General features: G+C 29.0%; 2 protein-coding genes across 2 annotated transcripts; both read right to left on the bottom strand.

Annotated features, from left to right (window-relative positions):
• Positions 1-1,172: 1,172 nt before the first annotated feature.
• Positions 1,173-9,775, bottom strand: LOC143912650 (facilitated trehalose transporter Tret1-like). The gene is made up of 7 exons (XM_077431946.1): positions 9,686-9,775; positions 4,711-4,846; positions 4,413-4,641; positions 4,177-4,333; positions 3,649-4,035; positions 1,580-1,881; positions 1,173-1,503 (listed from the first exon to the last, which is right to left on the bottom strand). The coding sequence occupies exons 1-7, from the start codon at positions 9,773-9,775 to the stop codon at positions 1,173-1,175; spliced, it is 1,632 nt and encodes a 543-aa protein (XP_077288072.1).
• A 1,597-nt stretch (positions 9,776-11,372) lies between these two features.
• LOC143913380 (facilitated trehalose transporter Tret1-like) lies at positions 11,373-20,127 on the bottom strand. Its single transcript, XM_077433114.1, has 7 exons — positions 20,050-20,127; positions 15,102-15,237; positions 14,804-15,032; positions 14,566-14,722; positions 13,902-14,288; positions 12,280-12,581; positions 11,373-12,194 (listed from the first exon to the last, which is right to left on the bottom strand). Exons 2-7 carry the CDS (start codon positions 15,208-15,210, stop codon positions 11,837-11,839), a joined length of 1,542 nt encoding a protein of 513 aa, XP_077289240.1. The 5' UTR covers positions 15,211-15,237; positions 20,050-20,127; the 3' UTR covers positions 11,373-11,836.
• Positions 20,128-20,734: the final 607 nt, after the last annotated feature.

The raw sequence follows: 20,734 nt of genomic DNA, 5'->3' as shown, positions 1-20,734 counted from the left end.
TATTATTGAATTCACAAAATATTTACTGAATCACTCTGAACACTACACACTAAGCTTACTGGCTTTTACAAAAATATTAGATAGTTTTTCATAATGTGTCATCAGAAATCAACCTTTTTCCACCAGTAAGTACACGCAATTACCCAAAAACGAAATTAAATACATAATTGATTGGATTTTATTCGCATCCCTATTGGACAGGTTAAATCTTGCATCCTCAATGTATTATTACTTTATCTATGTACGTAGTAACAATAGATGAAGTTTTGTGATCATACGAAAATTCGAACTCTAGATTTTGACTGATTCGAGCTCAGAATCGATAACTGATCACGTTTTCATGATCTAGAAAAAATGTGTGTGTTTGTATTTTGAGGATTTTTTGAACACCGTTAGTCCTATCGAACTGAAACTTAGTATCGGTTATTTTTTCTTGTTATAAGTACAATACGACAAAAGTATACTTCTGAAACTTAATCATATACATATAATATTGCTATTATATGTGTCTGTCTGTCTGTGTATCTGAGATAAAGCTCGCCGTACTATAATAGTCGTTTCGATTTGACATACATATGTACGTCACAGATAAACCAATACCAACAAAACGTACGAATATAATAACAAAAGAAATAAACTTCTATATACATATACTGTTTGCTACAAATGTTTCCTCTAGGCTAATACACGGCGCAAAGTCTCTGAGCAGTTACCGCCATCTATTGAAAATTTAATTAATTAATTAATTTTTCTGTTGGTCTTTTATATTGTTTATATGTAGGTAAGTAGGTAGTTTTTACCATTTTTTGTTCATATTAAACAATTAAATATAAATATTAAATTAAATATATTTAAAAGGTATTTAAAAAAAAGATCCACGTGCGGATCGAACACATGACCAATACATTTCTTTTATTTATTTTTTATTGAATAACTTATTATTCCATAGCCCATACGATGATATTTCATCGGGCTTATCGCTATTTTACTATAATATTAATACGTGCGCGTGCCTATAAATTACCTTACATTATATTTATATATAAAATATAACTTTATTTTAATTGGTGTATCAACTCCTTTCCGAAACCACCCGTTGAAATCAACAGGCACAACACTATGTAGTTTATAATAAATATATTCTAATATGTATTCATAAAATAAATATGTATTTATTTAAATTTATTTGACTGGATTAATGTATCTTCAACTGCATCTGCATCTGGTTCAGTATAAGTTTTCTTCAATTTTTTCGTGATCCAATTATCCATGACAAATACAGATTTACCAGAAAAGATTTTCTCAATCTCTTCAAAGGTCAATCCTCCAGTTTCTGGCAAAAAGAAATACAAGCAAACAAACCCGAGCATTGAGAAAGCGCTATAGAACCAAAATGTTCCATGTATCCCCATGCCAATTTCCATGTTTAGATTTAGTTTCGTTGCTGTTGAAATAGATATGTAATAAAAGGCTGCAGATAGACCACACGCAAAGCCTCGACCCCTAAAACAAAATAAAAATATATCAATAAACAAATAAACACAATACGCACAAAGAAATCAATAAACTTATCGTATACCTGAGAGGAAATATTTCAGAAATTATCGACCAAGGAACAGATACGATGCCTATAATCGGAACAATGCTGTACACAAAGAAAATCACCGTCGGCAACCATGAATATGGAGTGGTATGCACCCCTACGTCTGCTGCATAAGATGTAAATCCATCGGGTAAAGTGTAATAAGCATATAATCCTAGTAATAATGTGCACGCAGATGAAGCTAACAATGAAAACAAAGTGAGTTTTCGTCGTCCAAAAATGTTTATTATACCTACATATATAATAGCTCCGAGCAATCCTAAGCCAGTAGCTATATCCTAAAAATATAACAAAATATTAGTAAACAATTCAACATATATTTGCAATTTCTTTATATGACATAATTGATTTAAGTGTGATTGAAAAATTAGTTGATACAGGTTTTCCACCTCAAATTAAGTATTTTCAATTTCAAATTAAATATTTTCCAATTCAAATTACATATTTTCCAATTCAAATTAAATATTTTCCATTTCAAATTACATATTGTTCATTTTAAATTAATATAGTTTTTAAATAATATTTTATTATTTTAATATTGGTTGTGGCTATTTGCAGGTACTACATATATCTGCAAATTATTGGCTATTTGCAGGTACTATATCTGCGAATTATTGGCTATTTGCAGGTACTATATCAGCGACAGGCGAAAAGCCTTCTGCGCATGCGCGTGAACTGTCACTGTCAGCGTGTGTACTGTTAAATTTTTTTTTAAGCCTCTTAAAATTTAGTTCGAACTCGTAAAGTGACGTAGAGTAAAAAATATAATCCAAATTAGTTAATATTATTAATTGTTAGAAAATTATTATCATATACAACGTATAATACCTACATACAAGTACAAGTCGCGAACTAGCTAAATGATATATACCTATTATAATAACGTGCGAAATTTATTTGCCTCATGTATAATGAACGATTGATTAAACAAGTCTAGCATACATTAAATGTAAGAAATTATAATCGGATTATAAATTCATGCGCAGAAGGCTTTGCGCCTGTCGCAGATATAGTACCTGCAAATAGCCAATAATTCGCAGATATAGAGAATCTTGACCGATTGATTCATTTCTTCTCCTAATCTATTTTATAACCTTTTTCAAATATTTCCAATATTTTTATACTTTAGTTTAGTTATGTAATGTGCTATTTAATCATATTTTAGCTTTCATTCTTTTCCTTTTCATTTGTTTATTTTGTATTTACCTTTTTCATTTGTTTTATATTTCTAAATTTCAATTTCTTCTTATATTCTATTTTATAACCTTTTTCCAATATTTTAATACTATAGTTTAATTATGCAATATTCTACATATTTTGTCATGTTATAGCCTTTATTCTTTTCTTTTTCATTTGTTTTCCTTATATTTATCTTTTTCATTTTTTTTTTTAATTTTTGTAAAAATCTGTTATTGGACTCGGATGTTACATATATTATATATTTACTATTTGTTTTTTATACATATCTATGTATATCCTGTCTGTTGATTTTTCAATAAATAAAATAAAAATAAATAAATAGAGTACCTGCAAATATCCACAACCTTTAAGATTTAGATGTAATCATTATTATGAAAGTTAATGACTGAAAAACAGATAAAACAGGAATAAGAGAACATTAAATGATTACATAACGCATTTAAAATATAATAATTTATAACGCTTCTTTAGCAGCTGCTGCAGACAATTTCCTGTGCATATTCATGTAGTATTTGTTTCAATTTGTCGATGTAACAGTAGAGACACACTCTTGTGTGATCTCCACCAAATTTTATTCGATCGATGGGTCTGCAAGCAAATTCCTCGCAGAACATTTCATATTAGAAAATATTTCTTCAATGGGATTCATCATTTGTGAGTAAATTAAAAAATTGATTTGTAAGTTCAACCAGCTCACGCACTTCTGGGGTATGGTGGATACTGGCGTTGTCTTACACTAACCATATTTTTTCAAGATTATGGTTGGTAAAAATATTGAATTTGAGGTGAAAAACCTGTATTGTAGTTAGAATATGAGGCTCTTGATGTTGAATTACAATACTTACAGCGGTGACAAATGGATCTATCGGTACACCAAAGCTGGTATAAATTTTAATAATATTTGGTTTTATAGCATTCAACCCAATAAAGGCGCTGGTGGCAAACATGAACATCATCAATGCCAACGGTCTCAACATTTCTTTTCTTGTCATGTCACTGAAAACTCCTTTAATTCTAGTACTGAGCCCATTCCTTCTATGAGTGCATTCCTCATCTTGGAAATTTAATTTTAAACACTGTTGACAACTCGAACTGTTTTTTTGATATGCAACTATGTTGTCAAACTCCTGTTGCACATGTTCAGGTTTGCACCAACCTCTAATCCAACACAAGGACTTCATAGCATCATCCATTCTCCCCTTAGATATCAACCAGACAGGAGTTTCTGGAATCTTGAAGCAATATTAATTAATTTTAATATATGGAAGCTGACTCGTATCAAATATTCCAAATTTAGCATGTCCAATCAATTCACAAATGCACGTAAAGTGAATGAAATAAATTATAATTTTTTTAATTGACATCAAACTTACTGTAAGTATAAGAAAAAATGTAATGAAAGGAATTGCCAATGACGTTAAAGCAAATTGTCTCCAACTGATGAAAGTTCCCATCAAAAGGGCAAGAAAGAATCCCAATTGAACGTATATTTGAGAATATGCAGTCAACATTCCTCTCACTGTAGGATGGCTGTAAAGTTTGAATGTTAAAAATAAATCAGTTGTAATTACATACTCATAAAATAAAGCAATTTGAATTAGAGAATAACCTGATTTCACCAACATATGTGACTATAGGTGCTTCCATGAATCCTATTCCAAGTCCTATTAGTGCATTTCCACAGAACAGAGTGGTAACATCTTGAGCAAAATACAACATCAACCATGCGATCACGTGAGGTATGTTTACAATGAGCAAGGACATCTTTCGACCCAACGGTTCCAAAGTGCATCCTGAAAGGACACTTCCCAATGGTTGAAGAATTAAGCTGATGCTGCCTAAAATTTAAAACCACGTGATTAAATATAATAATCAAAATTTTAAATCATTAAGAATAATATTATTACCAAACCATGAAGCCTGTTCTTGTGTGAACGATAAAGGTCCTTCGGCACCTAGAAGACTAGGTATAACTACTGCAGGAATAGATACTGACAATCCTAAATCCAATAGCATGAAATTTTGAGCACTGGCTGCTAAAACCTACACAGAATGTGTGTTGAAATAAAAGTACATATGTACATATGTATATCATATTGTGCAAATATAATTATAATTGTAGTTGATGAAATAAACGTAGTCTTATTTATTTTATTATACATATGTATGTACAAATTAATATTTGCAATTCACACTCGAGGCGAAATATTATGACCTTTTAAATAAAGATAAGGGGCTTAATTTGAAGATCTTTACTATTATCACGAATATGATATATAACCTAACTATATGCATGGCCGTCGAGAGGAATCCGAAAAATACTTAATGTTGGTTGTTATTTTTTAAAATAATTGAATAAGTAAGTATGATATAGCAAGCACAATTTCTGAAATCCGATTTTCAGACCCCTCGATAAGTCCGGGCCCTGAAACTTTACCTCATCTCCCCCCCCCCTCTTTTCGGCCCTGAATATATGTGTTTGTAGTGTTCCTTGTCGAGAATTATTTCTCGAAAAAAATACCAAATTGAGAATTCTCATTTCTCGAGAAATTTTATGAAACATTTTTTATTATACAAAACTATTTTTTTTTATATTTTCAAAAAGTTTACAACCACTGCCCTTTATAAAGCTACATTAGAAAGGTCGGGTTTGTACCTAATGTGCATACTTCTTAGAAGGGGTCTGGGAATGATTTCTAACTTTTTAACGTGCCTTATCTTGTTCTTTTCTTTTCTTATTTTGACCTGGATATTGTAAACGCATCAATCTTTAGAAATACTCAATTATCTTCTGAATGCATTGAATATTTTATTTCTCTACCCGGTCGGCAGGGATTTCTTTGCTTTGGTGATTACAGAAACCTCTCCGATAGTAAAAAATATGACGTGGAATCGGCAGAATGCAAAAATATTTAAGAATATTTTTCATTTTTGGTAAACCAAAAAGGTTTACTTTTAATGTTGTTTTTGTAAAATAGCAACGGTTATTAATGGAGAAATAATTTAGTATATTTGAATCGATGGGCAATAGAACAGATGGTTTACAGTGCTTATTTGAAGCCTTGTTGTAAATTACAAAACGAGAGAAATTTTTCCACGGCCGAAAATTTCTGAACAAAATAAAGAACCGGGATGTCTGTCTCTACTTTAGATGGCATGTGTTTTTTAAAGGGATATTTTAAAAATAATATGAAATAATGTCTCTAATATTAATTCATACATATGTGATAATAAAATAAAATCAACATTGTAAGAGGTAAGGTTATGTAAATTAACGTTATATGTAATTAATAAAATAAAATTGAAATGTTTTACTATTTTTCAAATTTTTTTTACTTTAATTATGTATACACCAAGGTAATACATACAAAAATTACATACCAATAATGCCAAAACATATATTTGTATTCTTGAATCCGATTATGTCGAATTAACGATACTTTACTGTGTTATATACATTTTTTCATTTATCAAAATTTCTCGAGAAATTTAATAAGTTAAATTGAGAATTCTTATTTCTCGAGAAATGAAAATCATCGAGAAATAAGAATCACTATGTGTGTATGTGTGAGAATTTTATTTTTGATACTACTTATATTCCTCAAATCTATAGATAAAATTATGAGCTTGTCAAATCTGAATTAATTTATTTTTAAATTAATTTTTTTTTTGTTGAATTGAGAATTCTTATTTCTCGAGAAATGAAAATCATCGAGAAATAAGAATCACTATGTGTGTATGTGTGAGAATTTTATTTTTGATACTACTTATATTCCTCAAATCTATAGATAAAATTATGAGCTTGTCAAATCTGAATTTTTTTAACTAACCCAATACAAGAAAATGTTTAGAAATTGTCATTTTTCATAGATATTTCTCTCCATTGAATATTGTAATTTGAACATACATAAATATCATATCTAAAACTTATCGTATTTAAAATTATCAAAATTATTATAATCAATCATCTTGTTATTATCAATCAAATTTGCTTGTTATTATATTCAATCATCAAATTATCATAATCAATCATCATCTTGTCTAAATTAATAGTAACAAAATGTGTTTTTATTTGAATTTTTTTTATATTGTTATTTTTCTTCCTATATGCCTTTAATAAGATTTTCTATATCATATTATTTTGTTAATTTAATGATTTATAGTTAATTCGTAATTTTAAATATGAGTTTGGATCAAACGAATTTGATAAATTCCAGGTGCCTATGACAAATTAAAAAAAATTGAATGTTTTCGAAAAAACATATGTAAATATATGTTATAATACATCCATTAAGAAAAGCTGGTCGATTATTTTTTTTTATTTATTCAAATATAAACACATTTCATTTCGTTACTGTCAAAGTTCACCAGGAAATAAATAATAATTAGAAATATATCTATCTAATTTATTATAAAGATAAAATTTGTATTGATTCAATAAATTTAATGTGAAGTTAAAAAAATATATTATTTTAAATATGAAGTATTAATACCATATTTTAATGGTGAATTTTTAAAATGGACCTACATACATAATTCTGTATATATTTAATACATGTGGAAAAAATTATATTAGCACCATATTATTATATACACAATACATACTTGTGATAAGATTGATTTTTTAGAAGATGCCACTTCGTTTCTTTTCCCATTTTGCATAATTAATGTCAGTACCCAATAAAAGATTCGCTAGATCACTCTGAACGCTACACGACAAACTGACAGACTGAGAAACTTGTAGCAATACACAAGATTACTATTCATAATCTAGCATGAACAAATAACCTTTTTTTTACAACCATTCTTTATTTTAAAATGAAACAAAATAAATATTGTAAATAAAATATTATTACTTTATTACTTTATCATTATTTGTTTTACATTATTTTATTATAATACATACATACATATATGATACCTAATAGAACATTTTTAACTGTTACATACATATTTAAAGTTTTGTTTGTATATATGTACATACGTAAATCAATTTGTATGTTTGTTCAACTTGTAAAGCCAGTTTTCAACTTAGGACCACCAAATTTGGTATTCTATCACATAGTACCTCAACTTACACCCTAGATGGGTTTTGGAAGGGCTCAGAGCTCGGAATCGAAGGATTCAGGCTCCGGAATTAAAGATCTTCCATTAAAAATGTACAGGGGAATGTGTTTGTCTGCTATACAATTCAACAGTTTTCAATACATATGTATATATCTAGAAAATTGTAAATAGGTTTTTGAGCTCTTTTTCCTATTATGCTGTACATTAACATTAGAATAATATAAAATTATGATTATTAACAATAAAATTGTAAAATAGAAAATGATCATTAGATCAGTAACTATTAAAATAGATATAAAATGCATTGTGAACATAATTTAGTAACAATAAAAAGCATTTAAAAATCAAAAAATATATATATCTAGAACAGATAAGAGGTCGGGGACTTATTTCTTCAACTTTCGCTCACTCAAGAAGCTCCTGGCGAAGTCTGGAAATGCCTGACTTTGCCGAACAACGTCGAATAGTTACAGTTACCACTCCTATGGTTTTGACCGGGAATCTCCGGGTTTCAACTAGTCATATCTGGGCCCCGGGTTTGAATGTTATTTCTCCGGGTGTGTAATAAATCCCTCACAAAATTATAAAAATAAATAAAAGTATATTAGAAATTCATAACATGTATGCAAAGCGTATAAAGAGCTAAAGAGGTTTGTGTCGCATATCTCTTGTATAAAATATTTGTCGATATCTCATGTACAAAAAATTGGTACTGAAGCGAAGAAGATACATGTACATAAAGGCTATTGATTACTCGGTAAATTAAGATTCTTATTCTTAAGAACGATAGTTTGAAATACGAAGATTTTTTAAATGCTGCAAAATACGTAAATGTAGAATTAGATGCCGGTCAAGTGTATAATGATATCTGCCTTCTTAAAAATATCATTCCATCCATCAAATCACTCGATTTGCCTGCCGATAAAAAAATGATAAATACGTTTTCCTCGAATAATTTCACCGAACATTGTTAGTTTATATAATTTCGACATGTCATTTTTTTTTATTAATAATAATTTATATGCATAAACTATAAACATTTATTTTTGTCTCATAATCTCTGTATGATACCTGGGTCTGATTTGGCAATATTATTTGTAGTGAATGATAATATTTGAATGTAAACTTTTTTTTCTGTAAATTTCTATCTTATAACCTTTTCCAAATATTTTAATACTATAGTTTAATTATGCAATGTACTACATATTTTGTCATGCCTTTATTCTTTACTTTTTAATTTGTTTTCCTTATATTTATCTTTTTCATTTTTGTAAAAATCTATTATTGGACTCGGATGTTACATATATTATTTATTTACTTTTTGTTTTTTTTATACCTATCTCTGTACATCCTGTCTGTTGATTTTTCAATTAATAAAAATAAAAATAAAAATAAAAATAAAAATAAAAATAAACAATTTAATGAAATTTGGTTGAAAAATAAATTTTTCTTATGTATTATACTTTTTTATTGATCCTTTGATTGAATACTTCGCTATCTAGACATCCTAGGAAAAAGTCCAAAATTTTTTTATTGTAATCATCCATTCACATTATAATTAATTATATTTGTATCTTAAACACAAACTCTATTGAAATGTTCTTTCAGATACAGTAGATTGCAGACAAATAAACTTGTGCCCCAAAAAATCTGAATAATATATTACACAAATATAATATAAAAATGTATTCCTGGAGACTAGTTTGCCGTTAGAATTTTTTGTTAGAGGCGTCATTAAGTGCCATTAAATAATTAGCAAAATATTTTTGCAAGAAGAAGCAAGCGGGATGACTCTCATCTTCGAACCTCAGATACCTGAAATGTTAATGCAAGTGTTTGTGTTTTCATAACATCTTTTTCAATAGAATAAACTTTTTTTTCTTCATTTCTTTCCTTCTTTTTCATTTTACGAGGCCTTTTTCAGAAACTGGGCCTGAGTGGTTGCTTTAATTTGCCGGTTATAATGTAGATGCCCAAAAATACACTAAAGCTTAATGTTTCTCAAAATTTAAACTTTTATCATTTTAGGAAAAATTTGTGATAAGCTCACAAAATACCAGTTAAGAACCACTTATATTTTAGAGTAGGCTCGGTATACATTTGAATAACAAAACATATATGTATATGTATAGTGATGCATTTGCATAAACGATATTCCCCATAGTGGCAGATTCCACACTTTTGTCTAAACTGGTATTTTTTTTTGTTGATGAGTGCTTGATTCCTAAATAATTTTTTTTAAGACTGACGTAATCCAGCGACTTATGTAATAAAAAAATGCTGCATTGTTTGTAATTGGCCAGGACGACGCATTGAGGTTTACCTGTTAGGCCTTTCTGGTATATATGCATATACATATGTATGTAAAATAAATAAATACAATTTTAAAAAATGGTTTAAAATTGTAATACTTAATTTTTTATGGATTAAAACTGATGTATGAATAAAAATGGAGCTTTTTAACAATTCAACAATGAAAATTATGAAAAGATGTGTGCTTGGAAAGAAGAGATCGAACGAAAAATTCATAAGTGAAACGCGCGAGCAGTGACAAAAGCAAGTTTGAAGGTACATAAGGTGGAAATAAACAGGAATTATCTATAGTCTGAGAAATTAACAGCGAATGGACAAACGAAACACTCGAATAGTATTCAATAGAATACAAACGAGATCAAAAAATATCTAGTGAAAAGCATACTAAAAACAATATGTAAAACATTGTGAATGAAAGTCCAAAGGTTAGCCAGAAATTGAAGAATATTTTTAAAACTAAACTAGTAGTGGATGTTGAATAATAATGTAGAATGTACGTACATAGATTAAGCATTATTATTTCTGCAATTTATATTCTACCCCATAAAATATACACAACAAATTTGAATACATACATATTTAATCAAATCATTTCATTTCAGATATACATAATACATCATCTTACTTTTAATACAGTTGTGATTTATTTTTATTTCCGAACTAGCCAAAAGGGCCGGCGTCGCCCACTATATTAAGCCAAGTATTTTAGAACTACACATGTCGCTTTAATTTTGTATGGTGACCCTTCGTGGTGGGCCTAAGTTGAAAACTGTGACTGTATTAAGCAATACAAACTATAATACGAACAAACTGTGACTGTATTTAGCAATACAAACAAACTGTGACTGTATTTAGCAATACAAACAAACATTATATTTCAAACACTTAGATTTCCATAATAATATGACAATAAAAACATTTCAGAATTTACGAATTTAATTGAAACGATAATATTATATATAGAAAATATTGTAAATATTAAACTATTATATACTACTCTTATATTTAAATACTATTATATTTAAATTAAATATACTTAACATTACCTTAATTTGTAAACTTCGAAAATCTACATTAGATAATTACAATAGTTTTATGTTATCTCTTAAAAATCTTCCGATTTTAGATGTGTATAAAAGTTTTATAACCACAACTGTAAAAAATAAAGTTCGTAATAAAAGATAAAGGTCGACAAAACAGTTTTATTTATAAAACTATTATGAAAAAAAATTTGGACTTTATGCTTACAGTTCATTTTTTTACCAGACATATTAGTTCATAATTTCATCACACAATAATTAACAACGCAACATGCTCTCCAGTCTACATAACCAACAATTTTATAGTATAAATATTATACACTAGTTGTTTTATCCAGCTTCGCTCAGTATTTGTAATATAAACAGCTTAAACATGGCGAATCTAATAGTAAATATTAATTTTTTTTTTATTAAATTTATTTTAATCGAAAAAAATATATATCGAATCGTCGTCATAGAAACTTTGTTTTGTTTTCGATGTTCCCAACCAAAAATACTTACAAACATACATACAAAGTCTCTTTCGTAATTATATATTAGATATATGTATTTGTGTATGTATACATACATGTTTTGTTCATTTCTTTACCATCACTTGACTAGATAAATCTTCTTACAACTTAGTTGATTTACTCTTTTTACATGTATTAGTATCTTTATCAACGGTATTTGATATAGTTTCAATAGCATCCGATTTCTTGCGAGCATTCTTCAATTTTTTCGTGATCCAATTATCCGCTACATATATAGATTTACCAGAAAATATTTTCTCAATCTCTTCAAAGGTCAATCCTTCAGTTTCTGGCAAAAAGAAATACAAAAAAACACACCCTAACATTGTGAAAACGCTGTAGAACCAAAAAGTTCCATGAATACCCATAGCTATTTCCATATTTAAGTTAAGTTTTGTTACTATTGATATTGATATGTAAAAGAAGGCTGCAGATAGACCGCACGCGAATCCACGACCCCTGAAACAAAACATACATACATATATACTAATATAATTTTTAAAATAAATATAATTTATGATAAAATAATAAAACAATTCCATACCTGAGAGGGAAAATTTCAGAAATCATGGACCAAGGAACAGATATGATACCTGTAATTGGTACAATGCTATACACAAAGAATACTATTGTCGGTAACCATGAATATCGATTAGTATGTGTGCCCACATCTGCAGCGTAAGAGGTAAAGCCAGCAGGTAAAGTACAGTAAGCATATATACCTAACAATAACGTGCACATTGAAGAAATTAACAATGAAAACAATGTCAGTTTTCGTCGTCCAAATAATTTTATTACACCAACAAACACAATAGCCCCAAGCAATCCGAGCCCAGTAGTGATATCCTGAAAGAAAAAATAAAATATTGATAAATACTTCAATATACCTATACATATAACTATGAAATAATATTAGTTCGACTAAAAAGCTTTTATGCATTTGTACATAATAAAAACTCTTTCCGATTACACCGATTACATTATATCATATATGTATGTATACAATATCGGTATTCTGTGTGTCTGTCTGAGATAACGCTTGCCGTACTATTATATAATAGTCGTTTCGATTCGACATACATATGTACATATGTTACCACTAAACCACTGCCAAAACGTATATGCATATAATAACAAAAGAACAAACTTCTATATATATATACTGTTTGTTACCAAATTTTCCTCTACGTAAATAGACGGCGCTAAGTCTCTAAGCGTTTATCGCCATCTATTTAAAATGTATCTAATTAATTAATTTTTCTATTGATGTTTTATATTATTTACGTTTAGGTAGGTACGTAGTTTTTACCATTTTTTTATATTAAACAATTAGATATAAATATTAAATTAAATATATTTAAAAGGTATTTGAAAAAAATTCGACCGCGTGCGGATCAAACACAGAACCGACATATATTTTTTTATTTAATAACTTAATATGCCAGCACCCATGTGATGATATTTCATCGGGTACAATACTAGTGTATGTATTTTAGTCTTGTTTATAATAATACAAGTGAACATGAAAAAAAAGATATATAAGCTATATATTTTTTATTATTTTTTGTTTTCTCCCTCTCTTATTTTATTATGTAGGCCATTGTGGCGCATTAGGTTCTCCCTGTAATGCCACAATGGTCAAAAACGTTAAATAAATACATATATATATATATATATATATATATATATATATATATATATATATATATATATATATATATATATATATATATATAGATAGCTATATATATTTATATTGCCTGGCCGAATTTAGAACTGAATGGAGACAGCTGGTTGACCGCACATCATAGTCACGATCCTCAGTGATGAGGGAACCGACAGCAATATAGATAGCTAAGATTATAGCTGACTTTACCCGTTAGATCTTGGAGTCCCTAGTAAGGATGGTAATAATATGCGGGCGAATTTATTAATCTGAAGCAACAACTACTGCAATTTGCCAATACAAAATAATAACTATCACTTACAGTCAATTGGTAATTGCTAAACGTGTGATCAACAATGATAGTGGGTGTATTATAGGTATAATACAATAGTAGGAATATTATTTTAACCAAGTTATTTAGGTCACGTGGTTGATTTAAGAGTGGTTGAGAAGTAAGTTTATATTACATTAAAAATATGATGTTGAATTATAATACTTACTGCGGTGACAAACGGATCTATCGGTACACCAAAGCTGGTATAAATTTTAATAATATTTGGTTTTATGGCAGACAGTCCAACTAAAGCGCTGGTGATAAACATGAACAGCATCAATGCTAATGGTCTCAACATTTCTTTTCTTGTCATGTCGCTAAGAGCTCCTTTGATTTTAGCACCGAGTTCAGTTCTCTTATGAGAACACTTCTCGTCTTTAGAATTGTTTTTGATGCACTGTTGACAACTTGAACTATTTTTATGATATGCAACTATGTCGTCAAACTCCTGTTGCACATGTTCAGGTTTACACCAACCTCTAATCCAACACAAAGACTTCATAGCATCATCCATTCTTCCCTTAGATATCAACCAGACAGGAGTTTCTGGAATCTAAAAATAGTGTTATTCAATTTTAATATATCACGGCTAGACTTGTATTACACATTCCAATTACAATTTCTTTAATGAAATCTTCATTTTTAAATTTTTCACTATACGTATAAGCATAATGGTTTTTTTTTTTAATTTCAATTTAGAACGACCAGATTTTATATAAAATTTCATCATACTTGAACTTAAACTGTAGATGGGTTTTGAAAAGAGTTGTAACGTGAAAAATCTAACCGTTGTAAATTGAAATATAAATAACATAATACATTCAACTTACCGAGAGTATAAGGAAAAATGTAATAAAAGGAATTGCCAATGAAGCCAAAGCAAATTGTCTCCAACTAATGAAAGTTCCCATTAACAGTGCAAGAAAGAATCCTAAATGAACATATATTTGACAATATGCAGTCAGCATTCCTCTCACTGATGGATGGCTGAAAAGTTTAGATAGTAAAAATAAATTTGTATTAATTCTGTACTAATAAAAATGAATTTATTTGTATTAAAAGATTGACCTGATTTCACCGACATATGTGACTACAGGTGCTTCCATGAAACCTATTCCAAGTCCTATAAGGACGTTTCCAAAGAACAGAGTAGTAACATCTTGAGCGAAATACAACATCAACCATGCAACCACATGAGGTATGTTTACAATAAGTAAGGACATCTTTCGACCCAACGGTTCCAAAGTGCATCCTGAAAGGACACTTCCCAATGGTTGCAGAATTAAACTGATGCTGCCTTAAATTTAAAACCACACCATCAAATATAATAATCAAAATTTTAAATCATTGAGAAGAATATTATTACCAAACCAGGAAGCCTGCTCTTGTGTGAACGATAAAGGTCCTTCGGCACCTAGAAGACTAGGTATAACTACTGCAGGAATAGATATTGCTAATCCTAAATCTAAAAGCATGAAATTTTGAGCAGTGGCTGCCAACACCTAAAATTTGTATAATATCTGTTTAATTTTACATTTTTTTAATAATATTATTACTATGCATGGAAGATGATAAAATAGCATGACAACCTTCAAAACATTTATTTAATAATGCACTGTTTAATAATTTCCATGAATCCCATTTCATTACACATATACACATCTACGTATTACATGTGATACATACATAGCAACCAAGGCTAAATTTTCACAATAAGTACGAACACAATGAAAAAAAAACATTTGCAATTTGGACGATTGCCTCATCTGAATTAAATATTTATTTATAGTCATCCGCTGCATGCATGTATAGTGCTTTGATACTGTGCTAATCTATTGAATCTGGGCAATGGCTCTTTGCCTTTTCAGGGTTGCAAAACACTTGTAGAATACCAAAACTTAGCACCTGTCCTCTTCCATCTCCAAAAATGATTTCAAAAATATAACTATCAAGTTCATTAAAAAAAAAGATTAAGCATCGATTTTCACATAAATTTACATAAAGCTAAAGAAAAAAAATTGCTATGATTTATTTTCCGTTCCGTTTGTTAAGAGGGCTGGAAATCAACGCCTTGTCCGTACAAACGTATTAGACTTCTCCCTTCCTCAATTATGGCACTAGAGAAATTATTTTTTAATATGCTATGGATATCCACCATTGGGTTGCATCTATCGTTTTATTTTTTTGATTAGTTATTTTTTATAGGAGCTAGGAGCCGCTAAACATCAATAAAATCGCCTCTTTTTTACACCCACGAAAAGAGGCCAGCGTGCTTATTTAACGGTCGATTTAAAAAAAAATACGCGCATAGTTGCACAGAAAATATCTTTCTAATATCGATGATAAAATTTTTTTTAAAATTAGTCCAGTTTCGGAGGAGAAAATAGGAGAATACGAAACCTCGATTTTGTCAATTTAAAATACGTTTTATCTGGTCGAAGCGCAACTGTCGCATTCACTCAATATATACATTCACTCAATATATATATCGAAGAAAGGAATGGCAACAAAATTAAGGTTTCGGGTGTACAGGCCTCTTAACATTAAAACTAAATCGATTTTAAATATAAATATAAAAAATCTATTTTTATTCAATTTTTTGAAATATTTTATGATTCCCGCTGAGTACATAATATAATCAATTTCCACTCTCTCATTATTCATATATTATACACTTTTTCATTAAATATTTATGTAAACATCTCTTATTTAGATACCAATAAGTTGGGGCTGCTATACGTCCCGGAATACCAGAACGCTCCCAGCAACTTATATCTTAGAAATCACTGTATATCTTTAGTCTTAATAACTCGCAATGTTGCTCAATATATAAATAAAGTTTCAAATTTGTTTATGATAGCTGAAATCATGAGCTTTGTTCCTTCTATCATTCAATTCCCACACTTGTCCCGGTCGTCACCTCGACCAATTATGGCAACCCTACACTTATATCTAAAATTGGCATATTTTGCTTTACCTAATAGTACATTACGTGCATTTTTTTGTTTAATGTGTTATGTGGTATGATCTTATAACCTTTATATGTAAGTGTAATAACTCTTTAACCACAAGTATTGTCTAATCTTGTTAATACTGTCTAATACTGCTTGAACGCACGTTTCATTTTTAAACACTATTGATGTTTTCTCTTATTATTTATGATACTTTCAATATCTTTATTGCTTGCAGACTCTACAGTCACATATTCTCTTCAACTCTATTTACTTGGCTTTTTGTCTACTCTAATTTATGTGAGTTATAGATATAGTTAATGATCTGTTAAAATTCAAAATAGTATTTTTAATAATCTTTATTGCTGCAACTGCAGTTTTGTCTCACGACCCGTGTAACCCTCAAATGTATTATCACTCTTTATATGTATGATAAATTATGTGTATCTGCTCAATGATGTCTCGATACACTCAAGGCCTATACATAAATCAAGTACTAAAACTGTCTTACACAAGGATGCCGCTTTATATATTAATAACTTTGTTTTTTACCAAAATTCTATGATTGGTTAAAATTTTTATCCTTATTGTATAAATACTCATGTTAGACATATTGAACCTCATTTCTGATTAAACTGCCATACGGGTAATCTGTAACTGTAACTAGTAATTCGTGCTATAATTTGAGACTCGTATCATGCAGTCAAAACTTGTCTGAATAGATCTCGTTTACACAAACTGTTTCTTTGGTTTATAAATAATATAAACATTAGAGAATTATATTTATAATTTTTATCATATCCTACTCATTCCTGTAACAAATTGAATTAACTTGATTAAGATAATTAATTGTTAGACAACCAAATTTATGCGTGTTTTTTGCACAATGTCCATAAAATATTCCCATATTTATTAAAGTATATTTGTACCAAACACACGTATCACTTCAGTTGATCTCGTGACATTCAAATAAATCACAACATTACAATACACATTACACATCATAAACAGTAATCAAATAACAAAGACAAAGTAATGTTTACAATTTTACCAGTCTATACACAAGAATTTGTCAAATAATACTTTTCACATATATTTTCAATTTATAATATGCATCAGTGTACTGTAGATAATCTATGTGACTTCGCAAATTACGGTTGGTTGGTCACCTTGCGTTTTAATATGAACACATTACGCTCATTTAAACTTGACTTTCATGGATGATTTATATATTTCTGCATGTAGTTATTTATTTATTTAAAAAACAAACAGCATTACAACGTCAATAACATTGACAACCAATTTTTTTTTTTAAATTAGTAATAACAAAAAAAAAAAAAAACAAAGAAGATAAGCATTGAATAATAGAATATGTGTACATATGTACATACATATGTAGATATTATATACTTAGAAAAATGATCAAACAAAGAAATTTAAAGCAAGAAAAGGAACAACAAAAAGGATCAATATGAGGGGGAATATTGTTAAAAGAAGAGCAAGATCTATGTATATAAAAAGGAATCATAGGAATAGTTGCTAGAACAAGGATTAATGTGAAATAATGAACAATTATGGAGGTATCTGATTGAACATTCGAATAGGATCCTACTTAATAAATAAGGACTATCAATTATATAATTGAAAAGCTTAAACAAAAAAACATGTAAATAAAATATGTTATATATAATATACATATGTACATATATATAATCATATTGATCAAAAATAATCATTTATTTCATTTATTAATAATAGTATTTTAAAACAGATATGTATGCAAATTTAAAAGAAATTACCTATAAAATAATTCAAAAAACAGGTTTTGAAGACAAATGTATATTTACATATGTCCTTGTTGGATATATTCATCTGACATCAAACTTAATTAATTAATAAGCTACATTTTAATCAAATATCTTGGTATACTGGAGATTAATTCCCTAATTTTTTAATATACATACATATGTATGTATGTATGTATGTACACAAATATGTTTTTAATTTATTTAAGAATACTTTGGAGAGTTAGCATAGTCGATCGATACAAAAAAACAAAACATTTATAAATTTTCAGGTCCCAGATTATTGATTAATTAAATTTTATATTCAAAAAATGCTTAAAAATGGAGTATTCGATACTGCCAATTCGACAAAATTAACTTAAAAATATAAATTTAGTCTTTTTTTTGTTTATTTTGTCTTTCAAATTAGGTCACAGCGATATTACAGGTAACTCCAACTCGTCACTGTGATTAGAAAACTATGCATTTATATAAAGATTATAAAAAACATATGTATGTATGTACATGAAAGGCAAAAATAGCACTAAGCAACAAAAAATCACGTTTTTGAGTCCGACCGCTGTACTCTGTGAGGTGTACTCTGTCAAAATATCACGTTTTTGAGTCCAACCGCTGTACTCTGTGAGGTGGATTACGTGCACCCAATCGCTTGCACCCAACACATTAAGGTCTGTTCATACCTATCCAGCACGACCCGTATCCTTAAGGTGTCATGCAAGTGCGGATAGTATTGTTTGGTACATTCTATATGGACGCGCATGAATGCGTAAATGCGCATGCGCGAATGGAGTATGAATACATCCATATAATGTACCAAAGAATACTATCCGCACTTGCATGACACCTGCAGGATACGGGTCGTGCTGGATAGGTATGAACAGACCTTTACGCGTTACAACCATATACACAACGAAAGCATTTAAATTGCAATTACCGCTTGAGTTAGTACGTTTAGATAAAAAAGAAAAATATTGAGATAGAAAACCAATCCTTATAAACGTGTTGAAATAAAAACTTTGCCAAATAAATGAAAAATAGCACGGAAAAACAATCCATAAAAAAAATATATTTTTGACTTTTAAAATTCGCTAGACAATTAATTATAAGTATTTTAAAGCAATGAAATAGCACAATCAATAGGAAAAACATCTGACTATTGATTCAAATACTCACTTTGAGCACAGCAATACTAGATTTTGAGTTAAAGATCACAAAAGCCAAAAAACTGTTAAAATCGCGCATTTTTTTAAACGCTCATATCTCGTAAACGATCACCAACCAACAAAAATCATTATCATATTCGAATTCAGTGGGTCAAAGTTAGTTAAGATTGGTTAGTCTCCGCTCTGGTAATTTTTTTTGTTGCTCAATGTAATCATAAAGTAAAAAAATATATTTTCAGCATGTAAATAGTTGTAAATTGTACAAGGGGACTCGGTATAACGTCAGCTAGTCCCCTTGTATTCTGCTTGCGCACACATAAGTAAGGCTATACGACAAAAACAGGGAGATTTCCACCATCAACATGCCAATAAGATTAATAGTCCTACATACTTACAAAGAGATCAGTTAATGTCTAGTTTTGTACATGTATGTACATATGTACTCTATATATCCTCAATGAAAAAAATATGATACCAATAATATGAAAAATTTTACGGAACAGGTGGGGGAACACTCTAATATGTACATATAGACATACATAAAATTCAATTTTAATATAATTATATACACAGATGGTAGAAATATTGTTTACACAAATATAAGTACATTTTTTTTTAAATATTTGCGTACATCTATGTATGTATATATGTATGCACATACATACACATTTATACATATTACGTGAGTGCTTTGATAACTTTCACTACCTCTACCATCTTACCAGTGTCCCAGATAAAATATAGCCGTTAAATTATCAGCTTATCAAATATTACTTTCACCATAAGATTTAACAAACCACTTTATAACTCGTGATAAACTGATATTGCTACTTTACCTCATGCATACCTAACCAAATGTAAACACTTTCCGTTTCATCAACCATCTTCCAAAGTTTGACCTAGATATTTTATACTTAATTACGGTATAGCAATTTTCTTAAACATGAAATATGTCGTGTAAAATTTTATCTGCGTATGTGTTAAAAACCTGATAATAATTATATTGTATATGTATATCTAAAAAATAAATAATAAGCTACATATTAGTCCATCACTTTACATTTCAGAGGAAGTAAAATA

Source organism: Arctopsyche grandis, chromosome 6, assembly GCF_051622035.1.
Source record: "Arctopsyche grandis isolate Sample6627 chromosome 6, ASM5162203v2, whole genome shotgun sequence".
In the NCBI taxonomy this organism is placed as follows: Eukaryota; Metazoa; Arthropoda; class Insecta; order Trichoptera; family Hydropsychidae; genus Arctopsyche; species Arctopsyche grandis.
The sequence above is the reverse complement of the archived record's forward strand: the minus strand, read 5'-3'. Positions and strand labels throughout refer to the sequence as shown.

Excerpts from the sequence above, each read along its gene's own strand:
- LOC143913380 (XM_077433114.1), bottom strand. The coding sequence starts at position 15,210 with ATGCTTTTAGATTTAGGATTAGCAATATCTATTCCTGCAGTAGTTATA. Across the intron at positions 15,033-15,101 it reads AGAGCAGGCTTCCTGGTTTG|GCAGCATCAGTTTAATTCTG; the intron begins GTAATAATATTC and ends TTTAAATTTAAG. Across the intron at positions 12,582-13,901 it reads TAGATCCGTTTGTCACCGCA|GATATCACTACTGGGCTCGG; the intron begins GTAAGTATTATA and ends TTTTTCTTTCAG.
- LOC143912650 (XM_077431946.1), bottom strand. The coding sequence starts at position 9,775 with ATGAAAAAGAAGGAAAGAAATGAAGAAAAAAAAGTTTATTCTATTGAA. Across the intron at positions 4,847-9,685 it reads CACTTGCATTAACATTTCAG|GTTTTAGCAGCCAGTGCTCA; the intron begins GTATCTGAGGTT and ends CATTCTGTGTAG. Across the intron at positions 4,642-4,710 it reads AGAACAGGCTTCATGGTTTG|GCAGCATCAGCTTAATTCTT; the intron begins GTAATAATATTA and ends TTTAAATTTTAG.